This window comes from Pyxicephalus adspersus, chromosome 1 (genome assembly GCF_032062135.1).
Source record: "Pyxicephalus adspersus chromosome 1, UCB_Pads_2.0, whole genome shotgun sequence".
Lineage (NCBI taxonomy): Eukaryota > Metazoa > Chordata > Amphibia > Anura > Pyxicephalidae > Pyxicephalus > Pyxicephalus adspersus.
This window is the reverse complement of record NC_092858.1, coordinates 127,366,355-127,389,910: the sequence shown is the minus strand read 5'-3', so window position 1 is coordinate 127,389,910 and position 23,556 is coordinate 127,366,355. Positions and strand designations below refer to the sequence as shown.

General features: G+C 36.5%; 1 protein-coding gene across 1 annotated transcript in view; it reads right to left on the bottom strand.

Annotated features, from left to right (window-relative positions):
* Nucleotides 1–23,556, bottom strand: part of LOC140341270 (amine oxidase [flavin-containing]-like) — a 41,861-nt gene that overhangs the window by 12,378 nt on the left and 5,927 nt on the right. Inside the window, exons 2-6 of the mRNA XM_072426874.1 lie at nt 10,024–10,118; nt 9,403–9,540; nt 4,740–4,844; nt 3,775–3,866; nt 2,289–2,430 (exon numbers count right to left, since the gene is read on the bottom strand). Of these exons, the coding sequence (XP_072282975.1) occupies nt 2,289–2,430; nt 3,775–3,866; nt 4,740–4,844; nt 9,403–9,540; nt 10,024–10,118 (572 nt within the window). The remainder of the gene's footprint in view (nt 1–2,288; nt 2,431–3,774; nt 3,867–4,739; nt 4,845–9,402; nt 9,541–10,023; nt 10,119–23,556) is intronic.

The following is a 23,556-nucleotide window of genomic DNA, read 5'->3' as shown; positions in this document are numbered from 1 at the left end:
GAATGTTCTTTTTATTTACATCATATTTTTTGAAGTTACAACTGTCTCCCCAATCCATTGCCATACAATATATTGTGTAATAGTATTGTGTGTCGGGATGAGCGAGCGAAATTTTAAAATTTGATCTTGCGGCAAAAAAGGCCATTCTCGCTTACCGAACATGTAAGCGAGAACAGTCTGCGTAAATTTGGCCGTCGAGATTAAATTTTTGGAGACCTGCAAGAGCAATCCGGGGAGCAGAGCTATGTGTTCTTGGATAGAGATTCTCTATCCAAGAACACAGAGTCAAGCGGCTGTGCTCATCATGAATGAATGCAGCCATGGGAATCATCCTGTGATGATTCCCACCGCTGCATTTATTGATGAGCACAGCCGCAGGACTCACACTAACAGAAGGGCAGCCGCAAGAATCCTCTTGTGTGCGCGATCCCCGGGCACTGGAGGTTAAATGAGGGCAAGCCCTCATTTAACTTCTAGTGCCCGGGGATTGCGCACAGAAAAATTCCCACTGCATTGCAGTTACACTACTTCTCCTGTAATGATTTCCTACATCTTCCGATGGGTCCGCAAAATTGGTTCGCCGAAATTTCGTTAACCCGTCAGAAGTTTGAGAAAATTTTGTCAAAGGCATTCTCGCTCATCCCTAATTGTGTGATAGTGTCGCAAAAATGTTTCTGACTTAAGACAAAAACCCATTGTATCCGCGAGCATTGGGATGCTAATGGGTGATATTTTGAATGTGTGTGTGTTGTTCCCTAATCTTATCTGGAAATGCTGCTATAGGTCCCCCTTCAGCTTCCTTCTCTTTTTTACATGTTTTTCTTGCAGAAATAGGTCCTCCAGAAATCCCCAACAATTTTGTTGACAATATTATGTTCATAATTTGAATGTAAAATTTTTACTGTGACATTAAAAATTATGATTTCAGTGTTAGGAGACGCTCTTCTGGCCGACAATCCCAGGTGGTGTCTCACTGCAGTAGAGCGTGCTGGGTGAGTTCTAGGAATTAGTTCTCTGCGGCTTGCAGCAGCAGAGAGGTTCTAGGACTTAGTGCTCTGCGGCTTGCAATATCCTTGTTTACGTTTAGCTGTGTTTTCTCTTTTGGCATCCCCTGCACCGAGACTACACTGCTTAAGGGGATTTGGAGCTGTGCTGCAGCTGATTAGCAGAATGGTTCCTCATCAGTCCTATGCTGCCATTGGCTGCTGGGTACTTATAGCCTTTATTCTCTCAGAATCCAGTGCCTGTTGTGCCGTTTAGCTGGTCTAATCTATGCTGGAGAGTTTCTTGTGTGATTTTCTGTTGCTGACTGTTGCCTGTTCCCTGACCCATTGTTTATACGCAACCTGGACCAACCTCAGTATGTGAACCCGACTCTGCTTGTGCCTAATCCCTCTGTACCACTTTGGTGGACTAATCGCTCATGTATGACTTTGACCTTGTGCTCCAGATTTGCCTGGTAGTTCTTGTACTGCTTAATCTGTGGGCTCCTGGTCCTGTGCCAGCCCATCTCCAGGTGAAGACTGTGGCGTTAGTTTGGGGGACTGGTGTTTGGTGAATACTGGTGCTGACCAGGGTCTTACATTGAATCTCAAAAGTCAACCCAGAGGACATGAACTAAACATAGGTTTTGGTAATGGATAAACTTTTGTGGATAAACAAAAAGTTTTTGCAGAGGAGTTATAATGCCTAGGAATGCTTTACTGTTATGGTATAGTGAAAATGCCACAACTGCAGAATCTTCAGTATATGACACACTGCCAGGTATGTTAGATGCATTGTGTCCTGTTGAGCTCCATATGGTGGCTCATACAGCAAAGCAGCCAGGTGCCACACTGTCAGTGGGGCTCTACTTATTACATGCATTTTACCAGTGTAATCTGCAGGACTAAATTACCTGCACACTGCAGGAGACAGCTGGGCCATGAAGCGCCCACATAGTGTCCAAGCTAAAAGTTGTTTTGGCCTCTGGGTTGGTCTGGGTCTGTCTGTTCCTATTAAAGGCTTTGCTAATTGCTTTTTATCCCATACGAAATAAAATACTTTGGTAAAAGTTGGGCTTCACAAAAGAAGGTGTTTGCACCAAAATCACAGTAGGCGATTGAGGTATAGAAACGAAGCCTGTACAATTGTTCAAGACTAGAAGTTAGGCTGGAGTTCATCTTTAGGTAATCCTAAAAAAACATTTCTTTGCTGGCATAGCTATACAAGGTGTTGAGCAGAAGTTTATTATATATTAGCGTATTTCTAAGGACTTTACAATAATTCAGAATAGATTTTCACTTTACCTGGCCACCATTAGAGGTTGAGAAAATTCTAGTTGTTCCTCCACACTGTTTTACATACCACAGGAACCAAAGAGCTGAGACCTCGTGAGGCTCTGATGTTACATTTACATTCACAAAAAGAGTTGCAAATTTCTTAGCTGTTCTGTAAAGTAATAGAAAGAGGCAAGTTACTCCGAGTACATGACAGCTTTATTAAACTAATGCTTTAAAAATTTGCAGTATGTGAAACAATTTTAAAAAATGCACATCCGCACAGAAGCAAATAAAAGCCTAATTTTTAGAAATAATTGTCTCAGTTTAACCAAAGTAGCACAATAACTGTTGATGTATGCAAAAGATTTTTTTTTTAATACTGGCTTACTTAATTAATTACGATCGTGTATATATTTTGTGCATGATATAAAATCTTTATTTTACAAATAAATATTTAAAACAGGGATGTTCAGTTATTTTGTTAGACCATACTGTGCATTCCAAAAACAAAATCTAGCATTCTCACTTATCACTTTAAGACTATATACCTCTAACTGAAAATCGTTAAGGTTCTATATACGTTAGAAAGAAATGACCCTTATGTCTCCCATGCTTATTGAGGTGTGACTGTTGTGATCAGAGATGAATAGCATATACCAGGCTTTTTACATAATAGAAGTAATATAATTCAGCAGAATGAGTAAAGTGTATTGAATGTCTCAGTTCTGTCAGTGTCACCTTGGCATTATAAAATATTCCCTACAGTGTTCCCTATAATGTACAATTTATTAGCACAGACTGTCAGGTGTAAAAAGACAAGTATCCATGTTTTTCAGCATCTGCCACCTATTCTGAGCAAGGGACCACATGTATTATCCTTTAGAAATATTAGCCTCTGATTTATAGGAATGGAACATCAATCAAGTGTCTCAAATTTAGAGATTCAAAAACTATTGCCAGAAACAAACAGGAACATCTTCCAGGGGGGTCTATTATTCTCTAGACACCTGTCTTAGACAGACTACCCCTTTATAAAGATTTTTTTTACATCCTGTTGTGTCTATGAGGAAAGGAGGAAAAAATGTGGAGTGAAATCTTCCAATGGAACCCAGGGGGTAAAAAAATTACAGCGTTTCTAAACATGCCCTACTGCATCCCAAACTGTCATAATGTCTATGTTTAAACAACCAACTAACCATTTAGGAAAAAAATTATTTTGTCTCTGATTTGCATTGAAGTTTGAAGAACTCTAGGAAGTTTAATCATAAAACTTTGGAATCAGAAAATATTAAATACAAAGCCATATAAAAGGTATTGCAAAATCTGGGCAAAAATTTGTATTTCTAAACCCTGACCTTGAATTTGCTTTTTAATTAGTAGTAGTTGGTCCACAGAAGTCTATGCTGATTTTCCAAACTGCCCCAGTTGTAACAGCAGCATATCTTACTTCTCCCAAGTAATTATAGGAAGCCATGTGGCTATAGCCTTTAAAAAAAGTATTGATAAATCTTACGGGGTCCAGCACAACTTGTCAATCAGTTCTTTCATTGTCATTTTATCCCATTCTTCGGCATGTGGTGCCATCCATGGAGCTTCACTAGGAATCTGTGACATACATTATAAGTACACATTATATAATAAAATATTGGAAGGTGAAGAAAGTTCAGAAAATAACCCTATGAATGGATGTAGAGAGTCAGGATTGAAGGCCACAATGGTTCTTTACAGTTTGACCACAACCTAGGCTTATCTGCGACAATAAGACTGACATACGTACATATTTTCCAACTGATGTTATTAATAAATAATTTGATAAGGAATCTACTCAAGTATTTGTTTTTATTTGCCCATACTGGTAAAGTATAACATCCACGCGTGTTATATTGCCCTTCTAAGTATTACCCTACTTAAACCCTATAATATAATTAGGCCCTAATAGTATTTCTATAAGCTTCACATAAAAAAGACTGCCAATATTGTGTATAGATTAAATTTTTTTCCAGGCGGTTCTTGAATTTGTATACAGTTCCCACAGGAAATATAGTTTCTACTGATAAACATCTTCATTAGAAAATTTCTCTAAATATTTTTTATAACCAGTAGTTTATTGTATTTATTTAAATTTAAAACTTTATTACATATGTTATGATTTATACCTTAAAGAATATAGAAACTCAGTCTCAGTTATAAATTATATGTTAACATGTTCTAAATGACATGTCAACTTTTTAAAAATATCTTTCTTCAAAATACCAGTTAGTGATCCTGTTATGATGGTCATGTTCAGGAACTTGTAGTGATAGAATGACTATACTTTGTCTCTTTCTCCCTACTGATTTCCTGCATTGTTACCCTGCCAGATAATCTTCTGATCGAGACAAGTCAAATACAATTGTGGCAGTTCACTCTTGTTCAGAAACCCTGAGAAATGACATGCGGTTAAAGTTTACATCTGCTTATATACTTCTAAAATGTTACCTCTTTTCCCATTTCATCCATGGCTCTCCATAGATTGTTGTAATCCAAGTAAACAATTGGGTTCCACATAGGAGGAAATGGTCCTTTGAAAGGATATGATTTACCCTTTAGGATTATAAAAGAAAAAATTTGTAGTGTAATAATAAACACAAAACATATATTAATAAAATGCAATGTGTGTTTGGCTAAAGGCAAATCCATATTAAGTCTATCATTTATGCATCCCTAACAATAATGAAAACAGTGCCTTAACATCTGTTTCTTCTAAGCCACAATTTTCCCATACTATCAATACAATAGGGTTTCTCAAAGCCAATATCATAATTAAATGAAAAAGTGCCATATTTAGAGAGGCAGTACCCATTTACTCGGGACAAAAAAAAACTAATGTGGATGAAAGCACTGAGTTAGGAATGAGCAAAATTCAGATTTAAAACTACATCAGCTGGCATTTCTGAACCTACACTTATTGATTTACAGAAAAAATTTAAAATATTTTAACCTGGAATACATGTTCCCCATTGGCTTCGTGACTCCATCCTAGCAGTTGCATTCACCATATAATATTCAGCAGCACAAGTCACATGCAATGCATTTCAATGTTAACAGAGCGAATTAGCATTATTAAATGTAATACAACAAAAAATTAAATTGTCAGCCAAATTTAAGCTGCATTTCATCACTGACGAATTTACCCACCTAACCCGCGCGTTAGGTGGTATTAGGAGGTATGTTTGTAATTTAGCAGAAATATTCACATACATTTGTCTTTTAGACATAACAGGTTTACGTAAATAGAAAATGTTCTTTTAAATTTATCAAAGTGTAATTTATTTCTGGCTGAATTGGCTGAATCTCATGCATGGGGACAGATTGGCAGTTTACATGAGACTGAAACTGATTTTTCTTTCGCCTATTGTCAGGTCTATTAAAAAGTCTCCATGTACATATTACCCTTACAATATCTTTCCTCAATTGCTATTGATTTTTTTAGAGTATGTGTGCTCCTTATTTTGACTTGCTTTGTAAAATGAAATCTCCTTTATATCTCCAGTGTTGTAAAATAAAAGAGGAATTGATTACCACTAGATGGAGCTATGAGCTCTTCTACAGGTTTTGTTTGTTTCTAGGGATAAAATTGGTATATTGCTCTTTTCAATTTCTGTTTTTCCCTTAAGCACTTGTCAGCTTCTTTTCACTTTGATCCGCTATACTTTCCTTTATAATCTTCTCGCTGCTCTGTGACTTTGATTTATTTGATTTCTTTTTTTTTAACATTTAACAGTAAGCTTACAGTTTTACATTACTGCAAGGTGTTGTCACCTAAATCGTATCCTATATGCCTGGCTGTAAATAATGGGGCTTGTTGCCAGTGTTATGAATAGGTAAGAGATCCAAAAGCTGGTATTTCTTTACAGAATTTGTGGCAGCCCTAAAGCTTAGTAATAAAATAAATATGCACCTTCATCTTAGGGGTCTATTTATAAAGTAGCAAATTTGATTTCACTAAAACATTACCTAGTGGAGAATCTTTCAGGTCCATGTGACTTGATTCTTTACCAAGAAATGTTTGAGTGAATTTTAGATTCACTGCTTTACAGACAAATTATAATCATAAATACTAAAAATCCAACACTGTTAATCCATGACGTTTGGCATTTATATTATAGAGTTTCCATAGAAAACCAAACACTGGAGAGGACATCCTCTTAACCATTTATTGCGCACGCCCTGAAGCACCATAGGTTGTAATTGATTCTTACCTCTCAATAATTTAGGAATTGACAGGAATCAATACAAGCTAATAGGGCATAAATGCCAAGTCAAAAACAAAAACTTACATTTCTTAGAAAACTCAACTGATAAGTTGTCAGGCAACATGCAGTAACTTCTGTGTTTAAGATGAGCATTTTTGACTCCAAGATGTGGAAGTGGTGGATTCCTGGTCCCCAATTGTACTTTGTGGCTCTTCTCACCACCTTGACTTGATAGGTTGAAGACTGACTTGGTTCAGGTTTAGGATTTTCAGTATACTTACAGGTAAGCTCTGTTCCCTCACCTTTCCAAGGGACCATACTACCAAGCCATTAAAAAATATCCTCTCTATATCCTGTGTTCCTTCTTTGTCCTCACCCCAGGAATAATCCTGTATTAATCCTTGAAAAGCCCTATTAATTAAACGCCCTGGTTAAACCTCCTAATGCGTACCACCCTTTTATACAAAGTAAAAAATATTGTTCTTTTTTTAATCGTAACAATCTTTGTTTTAAAAAAAAAGGTGAGGCACTTCCCTTTTCTGTCTTGATTGGCTCAGTGATGTCATGGATCCCGGAAGGCTCCTGGCTGCTCCTTCTGAGCATCCTGCACCAGGATGAAGAAGAATTCAAGGACGTCGCGGGACGCGATTGAGGAAAGCTCAAGCATGATCACGAGATATGCAGAATTAATGGTATGTGTGATTTTTTATTTTTTAAGTTTAGTTCCACTTTAAGAGTGGAAGTCCCAGAAAATATTGTAAACCCCTTACGGCTTGGGAAAATAGTTGTTTTTTTTATGTGTCAAGAGCCTAAAGTTTTAGTAGGTGGTATGCAAGCTTGTGTTTTTTTTACTTTCTTTCTTTTTTGTTTTCAATAGCTTTACCTATCCCGAACCATGCAAATGCAGCCTGCCAAAAGCGAGGTGACCCACCAGGAGTTGCTTGGCAGGCACTCATCTCTCTTCCTCCAGACAGCATCAGTCTTTTCTGGCCAGTGCCTTTTTTGAGTTGTATTTGCTTTCAGGTAGAGGCAGGGAATCCTTGACTCTTCAACTTAACTACTATTTACCACCACCTGTTGAGTCAGTGCCCTTGCAGGTGCCATATTTAAACTGCTTTGATTCCGTGTTTTAATTTTGGGACATATCAGGAAGATCAGCATTAAAAAAACATTGTACAGTTGTATATAGCAAAAGAAGTAAACAGATCAACAGTAGTCAGTACAAAGGGTATACAAAAATTGAATAAAATGATAGGAAAAACATATCTGGATAGAAATTTTAAATCAATGTATCAAAATGAGATAAGAATTGCATTTACTTATTTACTTATTATTGCGTAAAGAAGTGTTTGGAGTAACATATATAGAGGAAAAGAAACCACCACCCCACTGTGGATATAATGAAAGGGGGTAAAGGATGGGAGGAGGGAAAGGTCACCTCCGCAACATGAGCAACTGACACGTCAAATCCACTGATGTGGTGGAGAACTACTCCTCCAATAGTCAGGTATACAGGGCTTATTGATTCCCTGTGTGTTTACTGCCCCTTTTTACCCACTCCTCATCACTGAAAACAGGGCTATAATGGCACTGATGTCTCTTTATGGCACTATAAGAATATCCCATATCTCCTAGCCCATTGGAGAGTCATGAGCCATCGGGTAAGGAGAATTTCCTGGGTTTCAAAAGAGGCAAAAAGGGATAAAATGTCTGCATCACAAGAGGTCAAAGCCTATACTGAAAAGGTCATTAAAAAGATAATGCCAAGATTGCCAAGTCTTCCACTTTCAAATTAGTGTGGCAGAAGCTTTGCAGGAGGTTGATCCTTCAGAATGGGAATCTGAGGCGGAAAGTCCAAATTCCTTTGATTTGGCATTAATAGCACACTTAGGTGGGAGAGCTAACTATTTAGTGTGAGAATGTGTACTCTGCACTTTCAAAGTTAGGAAAATATTTTTCCTAATTTTGAAAAGGAGGCCAGACCTTTCCCTTAAAAGATGAAACTAGCAAGTTTATTGATGAAGAATGACTGAAGCCAGATAAACAAATTAATGTGCAGAATGGATTCACTAAACTTCACCCTTTGATTCTGAGGAGCATATGGAGTCCTGGGATTCCTTGCCGGTGGCTGGGTCAGCTCTTCAAAGATTGAATAAAAATGGGGCTCTGCCTGGAGAACTCAGTGGCATTTAAATAAAACCCTATGAATTGATGTCTTGATGGGAACCAAGACGTGGCCCATCAGTTTAGCAGAGAATTATTCCTGGATGCTCAAAACAATCCAGAATGTTTACACTTTGGAGAAGCCAGGGGGCATTCTACGCAGGTAGTGGCAATCTTATAGGTTTTGCTTCCTAAACCCACTGAGGAGATCTGCAAGGCAGCCATTGGGAAGTCTACCAACACATTTATTCAGCATCACAAGCTTATTGTGACCTCTAGTTTTTAGGAGCACTTTGGTGCCTTTGTTCTGAAAGCAGATTTTTCCGGAGATTAGTTTTTCAGCAGTTGCTGATGTTATGCTGTTGTCTAAGTATGTCCTGTAGGTATGCTGCCAAGAGTAGAGCCAGAAATACAGAAAACGGTCATCATACTAACCTGTAATTTTATTTTTCCGGCAACTCCTACTGTTGGCATAATCCCACCCACTCCAAAAAAAAATACTTTTGCTAGCTATCATGGGAACACCTGACATGGAGAGGAGGGTCTTTTTTAATGGCTTGATGGGATGGTCCTATGAGGTCAGGAGGTAGATCAGACCCATAAGTAAGCTATCAGGAGGAGTAGCCAAGGAAGGTCAGCAAATTACCTAAGGGCTAAGGGCAGGTACAGTAGCTTCTGTCTGTGTTCATATGAACTGTATATATGATATGTATAATGATGATTATTACAATATAACATTTTACCTTAACATAATGAATGAGACGCTGAACTTCATTTACTTTATAGGTTTCCACTCCAAATTCTTTGGCGATTCGTAAGATTCTGTTTTGGGTTGGACCAACGTAAGCACCACCAAGATCCACATACTTTGTTTTGCTATTCTAATATCAAATATCGAAAGTAGTTATAGAAAGCAGTACAAATATCCCACTTGTGAAAAAAGCTGCTATATCTAGATTTATATACTTTTTTTTATTGGAATAAAGATTTAAATATTCTGAACTGGTAATGAGTTCATCTGTATGGCCCATATTCACCAAGAGGTGAAGTTAGTAGCAAACATGAGGTTGACCTCAATGACATAAGCTGACCAAGGTTTTTAATCAATTAAACATAAAATGTACATACACCATACACTATCTGGTATACAAAATATGTACCGTAAATTTATACAGTATATTGACATTAAAGTGGGACACAGCATTTTTTTAATTATAAAAGAATTACTAATTCCCCATCTTACAACTCCATATTTGTGGAGTTATAATTTTGGTTATTTCTAATTCTATAAGAGGCCAGAAACTGTCTCTTCAATGACTACAGTTAATCAGTCCTAAATAAACAGATGTAAACAGATGAATTACCTTTACAGTAAAAGTTCTTCCACCAACTCGGTCCCGAGCTTCTAGAACTACCACATTTAAACCTGATTCCAGTAGCAATTTTGCTGCTGAGAGACCTAAAAAAATAAAGTCACATCATTCTACCATTAGTATCCTATGTATTCATGTAAGTGTTGATTCTCAGGCAAATAGGTTATGTATGTTCAAACGGCTAATCAAAGAGTTTATGCCAAAAAATGGTTTCCTGTGTTCACTTGACTTTTTAAAAGATCCATCTCTAAATACGAAAATGCATATATGATGGTAGCATTATTTTATTTTTTTTTTGTGAGGTGCAGATGTTCAGATGTCAGTGCATGCATAAATATGTATAAATTTATAACATATTTTGGTATGAAAATAAATAATAGTGTACATGCTGACACTGCTAAACTTGATCATAAAGGGAGAATTAATGTGAATTATTTATTTAAAGCAGCAAGACTTACTAACTTTACTTCTAAAGTTGCAGGTCTGGGGCATATAGACACTGTGGGAAACTATAATATGCAATAAGGTTGTGGGTTCTATTCTATCTTTCTTTTTAACAGTCACCCAACCTGTGCTCTAATTTCCCACATTTTAAGTTAAATTCAATTATTTAATGCATAATTAATGAGTAAGGGTTGATTCACATATTTTACAATTTAATCCTGTGTGGAAATTCAATTCATGTGATACACCCAAAGAAAAGTACAACTATAAAGACTAAATTTAATGACAGACAGTAGATTTTATAATCTTACAACTGAAAAATCTTTTGATTGAATATGTTTAGGCCTGCGGAGGAAAGAGGGGAGGCACAGTTTAGGCAGTTCTGGAACCATTTTAGACAATAATATTGACTAGGAATATCCAAACAAGTCGAAAAACTCACTCAAAAAGCCAGGGGAATGTTATGAAGGGCTTTTAAGCATGCAGTTGTTGACATTTGCTGCACAAAGAGATTTTATCTCTGTAAGCATCCTAAAACCATTGACAAAGACTAAATATATATTAGTATTCACAAACTACAACATCCCTGGGAACATGGGTGCCCAAACTATATGTGGCCAACCAGGGTTCATTATGTCGCCAGCTTTGCTCAATACTATCACGGTGTGCGCCCCCCACAGGGTCCTTCTCCTGACCACCCTAAGGGGCGCACCAGCCAGAGGCACAAACCACCAAAATTTTATTTTTTTTGGTTTCTGGTTTTCGACTACTGCCCTAGGGATCTCTTCAGTGCTGGAACCACCAGCTACTACTGACATCCATGGTCCACCCCTAGACCTAAATGATGGATCAATCAATAATGGAACTACATAGCAACACAAACCTTTAACACTGAATGTAAAGAGGAAGGAAGTCACCTGTGACATCTCTGGAACTTCCTGTGATTCAAGCATCCATGCAACAACCAATTACTACAAAAGTAATCCAGTGCTTGTTGATAACATAGTTAGTGATTTGTTGGGTGATTTGTTGGGGGGGGGGCTTAACCAATTCTCCACTGTTATCCATTGGCCACCGCTTCCATAGATCCTTTGATTACTAGGTAGACCGTGCCCAGCAACCAGATGCGTTTTTTGGTTATCAGTGAACACAGTGACTTGATAGCTATCCTCATACCACCTAAATACATTGAATATCTACTGTATGTTTCTCCTTTTAGTTGTATACCTATCCACTAATGATTGAAAAGATAAAAAGAAAAACAGTCTGTAACTGTTGAGCTTTATTCTGCACCAGCCTTTTTTTAAGACTTTGTATTACACACTGACTTTTACGATTTTAATGATTTTATTGTAAAACAATATACCTAAGTTAATGCCTCATGTTAAAGTTATCCTGTACCCAGTAATCCTATCACCATGAGTTAACTTCTAAATGGATGCCATTTTGGAAAGTAGTGAAAAGCTACCACTTTGCTGTCTTCAGCTGCTTCATGTATCCCATATGTTTAGGTGTTAGGGTTCCTTCTGCATGCTGGTGTTCTTCCACAAATACTTGCAGTAGCTTGGGAGCAGTAAAGCAGCATATTAACTTTTTTTTTTTTTTTTTTATAGGCTACCTTTTGTGTAGTAGTGACCCCATGGTGATAAGATTGCTTCAATGACCGATCATGACCAATGCGTATTTTAGATATTTACCAATCATAAACAACAGCTAAACATATTTGTAACAAATTGAAGGAGGTTTATTAATCTAACTTATGACTATCTGTTTTTGAAATATAACATACGTTCTTGCCATGCTTAGTTGGTTTGATATAGCCACACACAGCTACGCTTTAATCAAATATTAGCAAATGCTCAGTGCTGGCTGTCAGCATCAATTTCCTGTATTGATATAAATGTTCTGCTTTGAAGCCTTCAGGATGAAAACATATATGCATAAACTTGATGCATATCATGGAGACGCATTTTAAATGCTATAGTAGCAAAATATTTAAAGCTCCAACGAAAAATGGAAACTAAATACAGATATCTCTATTAAAGTAATCAAACCACCATCTTTTTGATCCAGAGATTTTTCCTGCAGTACATTTTGTTGTCTTTGCATGTTCTCATGACCAAAATCATATATATAATATTATTATTACACAGTATTTATATAGAGCGGACATATTATGCAGCACTTTAGAAAAGCCCATAGTCATGTCAGCTGTCCCTCAAAGGGGCTCACAATCTAATGTCCTTACCATAGTCATATGTCATTACCACAGTCTAAGGACAATTTGGGGGGGAAGCCAATTACCTAACTGCATGATTTTGGAATGTGAGAGGAAATCGGAGTACCAGGAGGAAACCCGCAAACTTCATGCAGATAATGTCCTGGACGAGATTCGAACCTGAGACCTAGCAGTTATCCTAGAACTCCCCAAGTTGAGTTCATCTCCCTGCCAGTATGCTTTCTTTTTCATCAGAATGATTTCTCTTAGCACATGAACAGAAACACTTTTTGTACTGCCTATTCCTTTCACATTCAAGCTCTGCAATACAGGGAAGCAAATACCAGGTAAAATTTAGATTCCAACATTGCTTACAGGTAAAAAATGCACAATATAGTATTAGAGAACTGTAGAAATGTCTGTCTTTATATCTGCCTAAAGTTCACAATGTAAGTGGAATATCCACCCTGGCTATGCTGTGTAAATAATAAGACCAGATGGATGAAAGAACAAACTAGCTCTTTGCCTTGAGTTGAGCTTTAAGGTCAGTTTTTTTATACATGTATGTACGAAGAACTGAATTTTGCCATTTCCCTATTATAGCACTTTCTTAATTGTCAGCTAATCTGAATCAATTGTATGTATTGTACATTTTTAGTTATAATTAAAGTTTTACTTATTATCAACTTAATATTTTTGCCTAAAAAGATTCTTGTATTTAAAAATGAAAATCATTAAAGCATAAGTATAGGGACAATTCTTGATTTTTTAAGTCCCAGGTTTCTTATTTGACCCCTTTTGGCTTTAAAACACTATTCCATTAAGGGACACAATATCTGGTTCAGCAGCCATGTGATAGAGAGCTGTCTGTTCAACGCTATTGTTGGCTAATAGAAAGCCAGTAGGAATGTACTTCTGTACTGTAATAACATTCCCACACTTTATACTGTTTTACTAATTTTGTTATAACATTGATGGCCTGTTTAAATATGATTGGTGCATGTGTGTGTTACTGTCTCACATGTTGCACCCTAAGATCACCAGATCTTTGGCAAGGATATGTGACGATCTGGTGCAGTATTACCAGGAAAGTCCTGCTCCCTGACAGAATCTCAGTGTTCATTTTCAATTACCATGACTTGTATTTAAAATATAACTATGAGTAAATAAAAAAAATACATATATAATGCTGACTGCCCAATACATTAAAGGATATCAAAACTAGAGATGTACACAGTGACACAGTCTTGTCTCTGACCCATATTTCTATTTACTTTGGGTCCATCTCTACCCCATCCCCAATAAAAGTATTCTCTATTTCCATCCCATGCCTGTTCTTGGGGCCCCACCCTATTTCTGGTAAATTCTTATCCATCCCACCATCTCCAATAAAAAATTAATGGAGATTAATTATGCACAATGTACAAATGTCAGATTTAAATCTGAGATGAGCAAGACAGTTGGTGTCAGGCGATTATCATTTGTCTGAGTACAGAAAATACCTGATGATCTTTTCAGATCTTCTCTACTAATTCTCCGCCCCCATGTAATAGAAGCAAAGAAGGTAGACAAGTTTAAAGTCCAGTCGGTGTGATAGCCATGACTACTTTCATGGAGGAGTAAATGTAGCCACTATGTATGCTACTTTATTTTCCAGTGGAAAAAAGAACAGAAAACTAAAGCAGCCATTAAATCTGGTCTGCTGCAATATATTGGATTTTCTTTTTGGATTTGGTTATGCATATACTTTCCAATAGCTGCATTTAAACTGTTGTTAAAGGGTAAAATAAGCAGAATATACTTGAGGATTTTGTATCTGTGCATTGTGTTTTCTTTGTCTAGTAACTGGAGAGAATACTGATCCTTGGTCCTACATTTCAAATCTAGTATCATTGAACAAGGAACAATTAATTGAATAACTGCTCCATTATTTGATTTTTATATCTATTAAATTGCATTCGCTTGTATTTCCATTATTGCCACTTGGGGGAAGCTTTATTTTTATATTAGTCTAATGGTAAGAGTAGCAGTTTATGCCAAGGGCAACAAGTGGCTAAACGTTAATTGAATAATGCTTTAAGACAACCCTATTACATCTGTCCTTTGCTATCGTCAAATACTATTACTTTGATTAAGAGAAATGGGCCTTGTTAAATGAGAAACTAGAAGGGAAGAACATAATGTAAATGAAGTAATTGAACACAACGCAAGCTCGTTTATACTCTCCAGTTCTGCTAATGCTACAATAAATATTTATCTAAAATATATACTTGTGTGTTTTATAGACAGATGTAAGATCAGACCTAATGTTTCTAAATGGATAAGTGTACATAACATGATTACATATGCAGCCAATCTTCTTCACCGACACCCCTACATGCACATTTAGCTTTCATAGACATTTATAGGGCCCTAAATACAGTAACCAACCGCACAGAAGCCCTTTGATAATGCAATCTATAGACACACTTTAAACACAAAAAAGTAAGGACAAGGCAAAGGACCATGAAAGTTACTGCAGATATGTCCTGTGTTTATAATGTATAGTCATTTTAAAGCTGAACTTCGGGCACAAAAATTACAAATAAATACATCTCGCAATATAATCATTGTAAAGAGAACAAAAAGTGGCTTTTTACGGCAAACCAATACTGGTAAAACGAAAACATATTTATTATAAGTAACATAACAATTGTAGTAACCAAAAATCCCATACAGTCAATAGACAATGTTTTCTGAGCTTCTTACACCTAGATCATGAAGCCCAGTTGTCAAGAACACTTAATATTCATTAAATAATGGTAAGTCAAAGTCTCGTACCCGACCCATTTCGCATATTAGCTTCGTCAGGGGATACTGAGACTCATACTGCCTGTGTTATAATAAACACAATGGAAATAACGTCCAACCAACATAATTCCTTGTTAAAGTAGCTATGTTGTCATCACTGCGTTGGATATTTTAGTGCCCACAGAATACTACAGGAGGGGCAGATACAAGACCAGTCATTCTGAACAAGAAGAGAGAACGGTAGGGACCAATCTTTATTACAGGAAACTGCTGCACACAGACAGCAGTATTTTCATGCTAGATTACTGCACATATCTGAGTGAATACCCAAAGGATATAATGATTCAAAAAATATTATATATTTTATTGTATAGGATTATGCTACGGCATATTTTACCTTGCTTTCAGTTTGTTGAAACCATTGTCAGCAGAAGAGAAAGCAAAAGGTACATTTCCCTAGGTGTAAAAAACTGACAGATGCTGTAATCCATCCATCCCTGTTGTATTCAAAGTTTTTTGGCTTGACATACAATTTATCAAACACTTTTTTATGCACTTTCATTTATTGCTTTGGAATGGAGTATGCATTGGTAGTTGTAGTATTGGTTTCATGATGTAGTTATGAGGAGCAGTAGCCTCTAAAGTTTTTAGTACAAGATCTAATGAAATGTTATGTCATTATGTTGATTAGATGTCATAGACAGTTTAACATACAGAGAAAATGTTTTGTGGCTGCAGCAATTCAAACTGCTTCTAGATCTAAGGATGATCATACACCAGTGTTTCTCAACCAGTTTCAAAGAACCCTGGAGTTCATAGAGCAATGAGCAATTTGTGCCTTTCAGGTCAGTTTCGGTGACATCAATGATCATTCTATCTGTAAGGGTGACATTCTTCCCACTGGCCAGCAATGTAACAATTGTGAAATTTTTCCCACTGACAACCACACTAAAATACTGTGAGCTGTGGATGTAGGGATTATAGCTGGGGTTCCCTGAAAACCTGATGGTTATTTGAAGGGTACAAGTATACAGTATGCAATTTGTGCAAGACAGGGAGTCAGACATTTTCTCAAACATTCCCTGGTGGGAATCTTCCAGGTCCGTGAGTTTCAATGTCAGTAATAGAGTAACACACACAAATTTAAAAGCAGACTGAAAGGAACCACTGTAAATGTCTGTGCCATTATACAATCCCCCTTACTGTTTGATTTTACATAGGTAACTACTAAATATTGTATTGTACTTTGTTATTGTACCCGGGTCAACCTTGGCTAGGTGTTACGACTTGGAACTTGGCAGGGGTTTCTAAATTACAGATTAAGTACCGTAATTATGTAAAAAGACATTGGGGCTGATTTATTAAAGCTATCCAAGACTGGAGAGGATACACTTTCATCAGTGAAGCAAACTTGGAACCTGATCCATTCCAGGTTTGCTGGATCATCCAGCTTCAGTGATGAAAGTGTATTCTCTCCAGCCTTGGGGAGCTTTTATAAATAAGGCCCATTGAGTCTAGCAGCTACTATGTCCAACATAATTGAAGTCCACCTAAACACTTAATCCAAGTTTATATAGTACATATAGGGGTCTATTTAAAAAGCAGTGAATCTGACACTCACTGAAACAAACCTGGTGGTTATTCTATCAGGTCTATGGCCCTGACTTATTAAAGCTCTCCAAGGCTGGAGAGAATACACTCATTCATCAATGAAGCTGGGTGATCCAGCAAACCTGGAATGGATCGGGTCCAGCATTCAAAACCTTTGCTGGATAATAGCAAATAATTTTTAAAAATCCTTTCCATGTTTTCTGGAACACCCAGCATCACTTCTTAAAGTGTATTCTCTCAAGCCTTGGAGAGCTTTAGTAAATCAGGGCCTGTCTTTCAATGGCAGTAATTGATTCCACACCAGTAAATGTTTTTACTGATTCACTGCTTTATAAACAGACACCATAGAGATTACTGTTATGAAATCAGGTTTATGAATGCGTAGCTGGACAATTGATCCAGTTCAATATACATGTTAGTACATTATGGGGTTTGGCCAAACAGGAAGGGTCATATATTTTGTGTTTCTCTCTACAATAAAGAGTTTTGTATATTTGTACAGGTTGGTGAAATAGTTCTACATATATTGCTTTTTTAATTACCCATGAGTAAATATATATCTAGCATTTTAGGTTGTAGGTACTTACTATAGTTTGCAGGTATAAAATATTTAAACTGGCTGTGGAAAAATTGGTGACAATATTTTCTAATGCAGGTTGGTTTTCTGTCTCTAGTATATAAAAACAGCTTGCAAAGAAAAAGTATATATATATATATATATATATATATATATATATATCCCCACTAAAAAGCATATAAGACCCAAACAAACCATTACTCTGCCACTACTACAAGTTAAAGACAAATGCAACCCTACTTTACATAATAGGCAAAAAGGAGCACTGAGCAACATTATTCTGATTTTCAACAACATAGCATGTTAATATAGTGAGGACAGCTGCAGGATGAAAGTAAACATACTGTTATCTCTACAATCTCTCCACAGCCCTCCTGATCTTTGTATGCTTTGCTGAACCCCCACCTCGCCCAGTGACATTTGACTATTAACCCTTACATACTGGCAGGTAGACATGTGAGCAGATCTAATAAATAGAGGAAAAAAATGCTGTTTGACATAAATGTGACTGACAGTAACCTGTATCTTGTGGCAAAATTATCTGTTGATTTAATAAATCTTTTGTAAAAAGATTCTGGGTAGGTATTTTTTTTAGCCTAGATATATTTTATATTGCTAATATGGAGATAAATTAAGGATTAAAAATTGCTGTAGGTTGAGCTGCAAACAATATTTTATTGTATTTAATTTACTGTTGATCTCATATAGCTTTACTTTATAACACAAATTACATTGTGGCAGCCCAGACAGTTTTATATGTTTGAAAAAGTCCTTGTAGTAAAGCAATACTTGCCATTTTATGAACGGGATATGTGCAGTAATGAAATCGATAGTGATATCCCATGAATTATTATCACCTTATATGTGCAGTAATGAAATCGATAGTGATATCCCATGAATTATTATCACCTTTTCAGACTTTTTTTTTCTATGTATAATGGATGCAGGTCTGAGGTTGTGATGAACAAGTGATGGTATATTTACTTCATATTTTATTAGATTAGCAGAGGCTGAATAGCTTTTAGTAATGCTAATTAAGGAGAGCTTGTTGATACACCATATATTTGAAATAAAAATATTTCTTCAAGAAAAAAAGTGTATTTAACATATTTAGTGCATGTTATTTACTGTTAAAAGCTTTATCTGTGTAGATGTTTTAAAGCTCTGGATGGTACCATCTTGGATGTAAGGTCCAGCAGACTCAGAGCTGCTTCTTAAGTGACACTCTATAGCAGCCTTTTTCTATTTTCCCCCCCCTTAGAAACTCCTACTCAAACATATTTTTGGCATGCCATAGGTAAAAAACGCCATTTTAAATTGGTGGCTAGTGGATAGAACACTCTTCTACTATGGCTGGAATAACACCTTTACAGACACCTAAAATCATCATAATAGTCATTGAGCTGGCTCTACCAAGTGGTGTTGGCTACAGAATTATGCAGGCATTATCATCAAGATTTGGGATCAATCAGCCACAGTTCAAGGAAACCCCAGGAACACCTAGGTTTCACAAAACCCTTAGCTAATTATGGCTGTTCCATAATATTCCTCTTTGCCCCTCCTCTGGTAACTACAATAAAGTTTATGCAAGGAGGTGAAGGGAGGGAGAGGGCAGCTGATGATCCCAGTAATAAAAAGAACTATGGTGAGCAAGAATAGAGGGGGCAGTGCTAGGAAAATGGCTTTTCTCTAAGTACTCAAACTCTTTAGCATATTTAAGTCATATTATAAGTTAATTGAAAAGGGTTTATGTATGCCTTTTCTGTTTTTTTTTTTTTTTGCTTTCTTTTTTTATAACTGGTGTGCCTAAAATTGTAACTAAACTCACCTGTCCTGATTCCATTACCAGAGGCAACATCTTCACTCGACCCTCTTCCAGGTTCAGGTTTTTGGCTATTTTAATTGGTTGAGCCAAAATTACATAACCTCTACACATGCATGCCGGAATTTCCTTTTTTCTTGGCAGCAGGCTATGCCATGACCATATACCATATATGATATATATAACATTGCAAACAGACAGGTAAATTTTTTTTTTTTTTGAAGAAAGGACATGGACTGTGCCTCCCACAATAAAGAACATGTCTGCTCACAATTTTTGGCTCTTTTAAATTGGTTCTACTTTAATAATCTAAATGTTTTTTATATGTAATACTTTTCTATTCAGCCACAGAAATTTCCTTTTAATCCTAGAAAGCATTCCTTCTTAGTTTATGCATCTTTATTTATCTCTATACATTTTCAGTCTCCTCCATACTTACATTTTTTTAATTTTTTATATTGTATTGTTTGTTTTCTGTTGTATTGTTTGTATTCACATCCTGCAATGCATTACAGCTAATTTTTTTTTGCTTGACATTGTGTGGCTGCCTTTGATCATCTAATGCAAGCTCTTATGATGCATTAGATATATCTTTCAGTCATATATTTTATCCCCGTCTAGACTTTGTGCAGCAAGAAGAGGTTTTCTTTGACTTAGGTCTGCAATTTGTTACTAGGGCATTCTATGATGTGATATCAATTGTTGTAAATTTATATGGATCAGTACTAGGGCATTCTATGATGTGATTTAAATTGTTGTAAATTTAGATAGATAGCTACTTTGAATGACCTTCATATGATTAGTTGAAAGTAGTACATATCTCTTGTTATAAGCCTGGGGCTGATCACAGGCATATGCTTAGATCATCATACCACTGCTATTGTTGCTTCAGGTTCTCATAAGTTGCCATGGCAACATTAAACCAAGATGTGCCCACTTGTAGATACAGTGACAGGGGTCTGTCTGCAGCTGCATCTTTCATTCTGCTTCACATGCAATAATGAAGCTGCAAGCAATCTTTCAAGAAAGACAAATATTTATTAGTATCTGGAATCAAAGTACAGCTGTTTATTGAAAATCAAATCATGTGTCATTCTGGATTCAAGTAGCCATTTTTAAGTAAATTAAAGAAGGCCTTTTAGCCAATTTGTACTATCATTTAAATACGAATATGGAAGAAGGGCCTTTAATGTACTTCGTCAATAAATCCTCTAATCTACTTTAATGCTTTTTGCTAGATATACTCTACATACAACCATCAATCCTTCAACAAAAACATTAAGGCCAATCAATGGATCATTTGCAGCCTTGCTGGTATAGTGTGATTTAGCGCCAATTATCAGATAATATATAAAATTAAGGATAAAAGGAGTGGGGGTTCCACCATTTACATTAATCTGTTTATTAATGTTTTATAACAATACAAAATGTAAAAATTATAAAATGACAATAGAACAGATACAAAGCAAGGATATTCCATTTCTCAATCTAACCCTCCTAACATTTTGGGACCGTATTCTCCATGCCCAAAACCTTTTTTCAGTCTCCAGCCCTCTCTTCTCCTTATTTGACAATCCTGTCTTTCCCCCTGCCTATGGAACCACACGTTACCCAACATGGAACACACAGGAACATCATTAGTTGGGTTAGATTCTAGTGGGAGGTCATTAGAATCCTTGTCCAGTCTCCAGACCTCCTGTCCTTACCGCATTCTATTTTGGTTCCATTATCGACCATTCCTTTCTCTTTTCCCTGTTGGATATTGCCATTCGAACCATTCCATTATGGCCTCCTCTGCATTTAAATAGTTGCTCTTACGACAGTCCCACCCCACGTAATTTCCTACCTTTACGCTTGCTTCTGAACTGATATCAATCCACTCCTTGTCTTTATGATCCCTCACTTAAAGGAGCTCCGTGTATTGCTTTTTATTCTCAATTGATTTTTTTTTTTATTTGAGTTCAAGTGGAGAATGGACATGAACTTTTTTTTTTGTTTCCATGTCCATTTTGGGAATTCTGGTTCTCAGGCAATTTATATCTGGACTGAAATTAGGCAGAAGTCTCAGCAAGGGGTCCTATGTATACACATCACTAACCAGACCAATACACACACTTATGTGTGGGATGATCATCAACCGATGATGGTGACACATAAGTTGGAGGTCACTTGCCTAATGAAGAGACCCCCTATTGGCACAAAAATATTGAACTTCTTTGATTGACATGCTAAAGAATAGTCAATAGAAGAACAATTTGATTGGCGAAGATCTGTATGTTCAAACAATTCATTCGCTTTTGACTTCTCCAAAAGGAAATCAGGTAGCACTTTTAGAGGGGTTTCTAACACTTCTCTGTAAAAAACATATTTTAGCTACATTTTGTATTACTTGTTGCTCTGGATAATGTTATTTTCTTCACATCATGCAAAGGCCAGCACATACCCAAACCTGTGGAGAGCCTGACTTTCCAGATTTGCTCCCCTCTGCACAATGTCAGCCCTCAGGGAGCATTTTCCACTAACCTAAGCTAATAAAATATAGCCTTTACAAAGAGTTTATGTAAGCTGCCATTGCTTAACTCATTCTATTAAACGCTTATTGTCTGGATATAAAGCTGATCTTTTGGTTTTAGCAGTTTGGTTACATACCTGAAACATTCATGCAGGTAACTGTGTAATAGGTTTTGTGGGAATAAACTGAACACCAAACTGCATACTCATTCTTGGGCAGTGATTCAGAAGGTGTTAAAGGTTGAGGATCAGAACACCAACAAAGAAAGCCGTATTTTTTAGAACTAGGTAAGAAATGGCAGCTTACATAGTATAGTACCTCCGGATCCGTAGGTAATTTACATCCAGATGCAGCCTCTGCCCATGCCTGGCTGTACAGATCCATATTCCACATTGGGGCCCACAGGACTGCAGCTACCCCTTTGTGTTTACCTATATGTCCAATCTCTCTACTTCCAAAGGAAATGCGCTTACAATTGGTCAGCTGCTGAAATCATCCCACATTAAATACATGTGCAGTCAATTTCTTTGATCTATGAATGGTTCAGAAATAAAGATCAGCCCAAGACCTGAGGCTGTGTATAGATGTTAGAATATTGTTGCTTGACACTTGGATTAATACACCAGTCTCACAAAAATGTAGACCACTATATGAGTGATACAAATACCAGCTATAATGTTCTAAATATGGAGGATGCAGCATTGCACCTCCTACCTGTTCTTCTCCATTCCTCACTCCATAAGTCATACAGGCTGATTGGCAGATTTGCAGAAACCTGTCTTTACACTGCTCATTTAATTCCATCTTCATTTGAAACATTCATTAATGATAATTTTGGGTGACAATTATTGAGCGTCTACATGGGGCTTAATAGTCATATCAAACTGAGTGAATAGCAGCAGAATCCACATTTGTTTTTGTTTTTTGCAGCAGCTATTAACAGGGTTGTTAATTCTATTCCCTGAAAAGCAGATAGCCACTTAAGGAAAAACATGCTGATCTTTATGTAAAACACAGTCATGGAACTAAAGACTAACAAGCATATAAAATTGTTTCAATCCCAACAAAAATGCTTTTCAGCTATATGATGCAATAAGTCAAAATGTGAACATGAAAAAACTCTATGGGCTCTGTCTATCAAACACCGGATCTGACATTCACCTAATATTCTTTGGATAAGAACCCTCCAGGTCCATGTGTTGCACTACTTTGTAAATAGATCCCTACATTTTTCTTTTAAAGCTAAACTCTGGGCAGATATAAAGACATGAATGCATTTATACATGTTTTTGTACTGTTTAAGTTTGCATTTATTTTTTTTAATTGAGAACATAAAGTAAAGTAAAACATGAAGATGAGATTTACCATGATACAAAGTCATTAAAAAAATATGATTATATCTATGGTTGTGTGATTTTAGTATTCATTTAGATTTGCTTGCCTAGAATGTGCAAATGCTCAAAAATTAGGGTTACCATTGCTATGCATAAATGTGTACTAGCCAGATATTAATGAAATACCGTATTTTTCGCTGTATAAGACTGGGGGGG